The sequence below is a fragment of the Chiloscyllium plagiosum genome, unplaced genomic scaffold, assembly GCF_004010195.1.
Source record: "Chiloscyllium plagiosum isolate BGI_BamShark_2017 unplaced genomic scaffold, ASM401019v2 scaf_10331, whole genome shotgun sequence".
Taxonomy (NCBI): domain Eukaryota; kingdom Metazoa; phylum Chordata; class Chondrichthyes; order Orectolobiformes; family Hemiscylliidae; genus Chiloscyllium; species Chiloscyllium plagiosum.
Window position 1 is genome coordinate 1 of NW_025210130.1, and position 2,816 is coordinate 2,816.

At 49.8% G+C, this 2,816-nt stretch overlaps 1 protein-coding gene across 1 annotated transcript in view; it reads left to right on the plus strand.

The window, feature by feature from the left end:
* Positions 1-132: 132 nt before the first annotated feature.
* The window catches only part of LOC122546866 (mitochondrial chaperone BCS1-like), a gene marked incomplete at its 5' end in the record, with an annotated part of 16,706 nt that continues 14,022 nt past the window's right edge, over positions 133-2,816 (plus strand). Inside the window, one exon of the mRNA XM_043685483.1 lies at positions 133-215. Coding sequence (XP_043541418.1) covers positions 133-215 — 83 coding nt within the window. The remainder of the gene's footprint in view (positions 216-2,816) is intronic.

Below are 2,816 nucleotides of genomic sequence, written 5' to 3' on the forward strand. Positions count from 1 at the left end.
GCTGGGGAGTCTAACACTGTAGCTGGCTTAGTCTGTCGTCTGTGGACCATTGTGTGACTGTCTCCTGTTATCCTGTGGTCAGGCTCCACTCTGACCATTCAGTGCAGTCTCTGCCTGTTGTTCAGTCTGTGATTGAACTATCTTTTTCCAGGGATTCCTTACCGACGTGGGTATTTGTTGTATGGCCCGCCTGGATGTGGGAAAAGTAGTTTCATGTGAGTATTGATCTGGGTCAGGAGGGCAATTATAGACGTTATAAATGCCTGACATATAACTGAGTGCAAAGACTTTTACTGACGACAAATTTACGATAATCAGTTGTTTTCTGAGATATTTATGTACTGAGCCCTTCTCTCTGCAAGTAAAAAGGAACATGTTCCGATCGCGTGGTGTTATTAAATTAATGGGAGCTGAGGGAGCTTTCACACTGCTTTCTTCATGGTCATGGGTCATCGCAGTTGACTCACCAACCAATCTGCACCCTTTTCCCCTGTCGGATAAATTGTTGTGATGGTTTGTATTTAGAGTTTATTGCAGTTGTCCTGGGGGGAGTGAGATGAAAAGTTTCAGCAAAATATAAATATTGGCCAGGACACCAGACACTACCTTTCATTGAAAGAATGCCCATGGGGATCTTTACACTCCACATGAGAGGGCAATTGGGACATTGCTTTAATAAAGCATTATCTCTAACTTTAGCACAAACAATGCAGCAGTCCCTCACTACTGCAGCTCCAACAATGCAGCATTCGCTCAGTACTGCAGCTCTGACAATGCAGCAGTCCCTCAGTACTGCAGCTCCAACAATGCAGCAGTCCCTCAGTACTGCAGCTTCGTCAGTGCAGCAGTCCCTCACTACTGCAGCTCCCACAATGCATCATTTCCTCAGTACTGCAGCTCCAACAATGCAGCAGTCCCTCAGTACTGCAGCACCGACAATGCAGCATTCCCTCAATACTGCATCTCCAACAATGCAGCATTCCCTCAGTACTGCAGCTCCAACAATGCAGCAGTCCCTCAGTACTGCAGCACCGACTTTGCAGCATTCCCTCAGTACTCAGCTCTAACAATGCAGCAGTTCCTCAGTACTGCAGCTCCGACAATGCAGCATTCCCTCAGGACTGCAGCTCCAACAGTGCAGCAGTCCCTCAGTACTGCAGCTCCAACTTTGCAGCATTCCCTCAGTACTGCAGCTTCAGCAATGCAGCAGTCCCTCAGTACTGCAGCTCCAGCAATGCAGCAGTCCCTCAGTACTGCAGCTCCGACAATGCAGCATTCCCTCAGTATTGCAGCTCCCACAATGCAGCAGTCCCTCAGTACTGCAGCTTCAGCAATGCAGCATTCCCTCAGTACCGCAGCTCCAGCAATGCAGCAGTCCCTCAGTACTGCAGCTCTACCAATGCAGCAGTTCCTCAGTACTGCAGCTCCAACAATGCAGCAGTCCCTCAGTACTGCAGCTTCGACAATGCAGCATTCCCTCAGTACTGCAGCTCCCACAATGCAGCAGTCCCTCAGTACTGTGGCTTCAGCAATGCTGCATACCCTCAGTACTGCAGCTCTGACAATGAGGCAGTCCCTCAGTACTGCAGCTCCGACATTGCAGCATTCCCTCAGTACTGCAGTTCCAACAATGCAGCATTGCCTCACTACTGCAGCACCGACATTGCAGCATTCCCTCAGTACTGCAGCTCCTACATTGCAGCATTCCCTCAGTACTGCAGCTCCAACAATGCAGCATTACCTCAGTAGTGCAGCTCCAACAATGCATCAGTCCCTCAGTAGTGCAGCTCCAACAATGCATCAGTCCCTCAGTACTGCAGCTCCAACAATGCAGCAGTCCCTCACTACTGCAGTTCCAACAATGCAGCATTCCCTCAGTACTGCAGCTCCGACATTGCAGCATTGCCTCACTACTGCAGCACCGACATTGCAGCATTCCCTCAGTACTGCAGCTCCAACATTGCAGCATTCCCTCAGTACTGCAGCTCCAACAATGCAGCAGTTCCTCAGTACTGCAGCTCCATCAATGCAGCAGTCCCTCAGTACTGCAGCTCCAACAATGCCGCATTCCCTCAGTACTGCAGCTCTGACAATGCAGCATTCCCTCACTACTGCAGTTCCAACAATGCAGCAGTCCCTCACTACTGCAGCTTCAGCAATGCAGCATTCCCTCACTACTGCAGTTCCAACAATGCAGCAGTCCCTCACTACTGCAGCTTCAGCAATGCAGCATTCCCTCAGTCCTGCAGCTCCAACAATGCAGCAGTCCCTCAGTACGGTGAGGTAAAAACAATGACTGCAGATGCTGGAAACCAGATTCTGGATCAGTGGTGCTGGAAGAGCACAGCAATTCAGGCAGCATCCGAGGACAGGCAAAATCGACGTTTCGGGCAAAAGCCCTTCATCAGGAATAAAGGCACTGAGACTGAAGCGTGGAGAGATAAGCTAGAGGAGGGTGGGGACCTATTCCTACCCTAGTCATTCTTTCATTCCTGACATACCTAGAGAAAGCCTTAGGGTTTTCCCTAATCCTAACAACTAAGGACCTTTCATGTCCCCTCCTTGCTGCTCTTAGCTCTCTCTTCAGGTCCTTCCTGGCTACCTTATAACTCTCAATCGCCCCAATTGAACCTTCAATCCTCATCTTTGCATAGGCTGCCCTCTTCCATTTAACAAGGGATTCCAATTCCTTATTAAACCACGGCCCCCTCACACGACCCTTTCCTCCCTGCCTGACGGGCACATACTTATCAAGGACACTCAATAGTTGCTCCTTGAACAACCTCCACATATCAATTACGCCCTTGCCTGGAAGC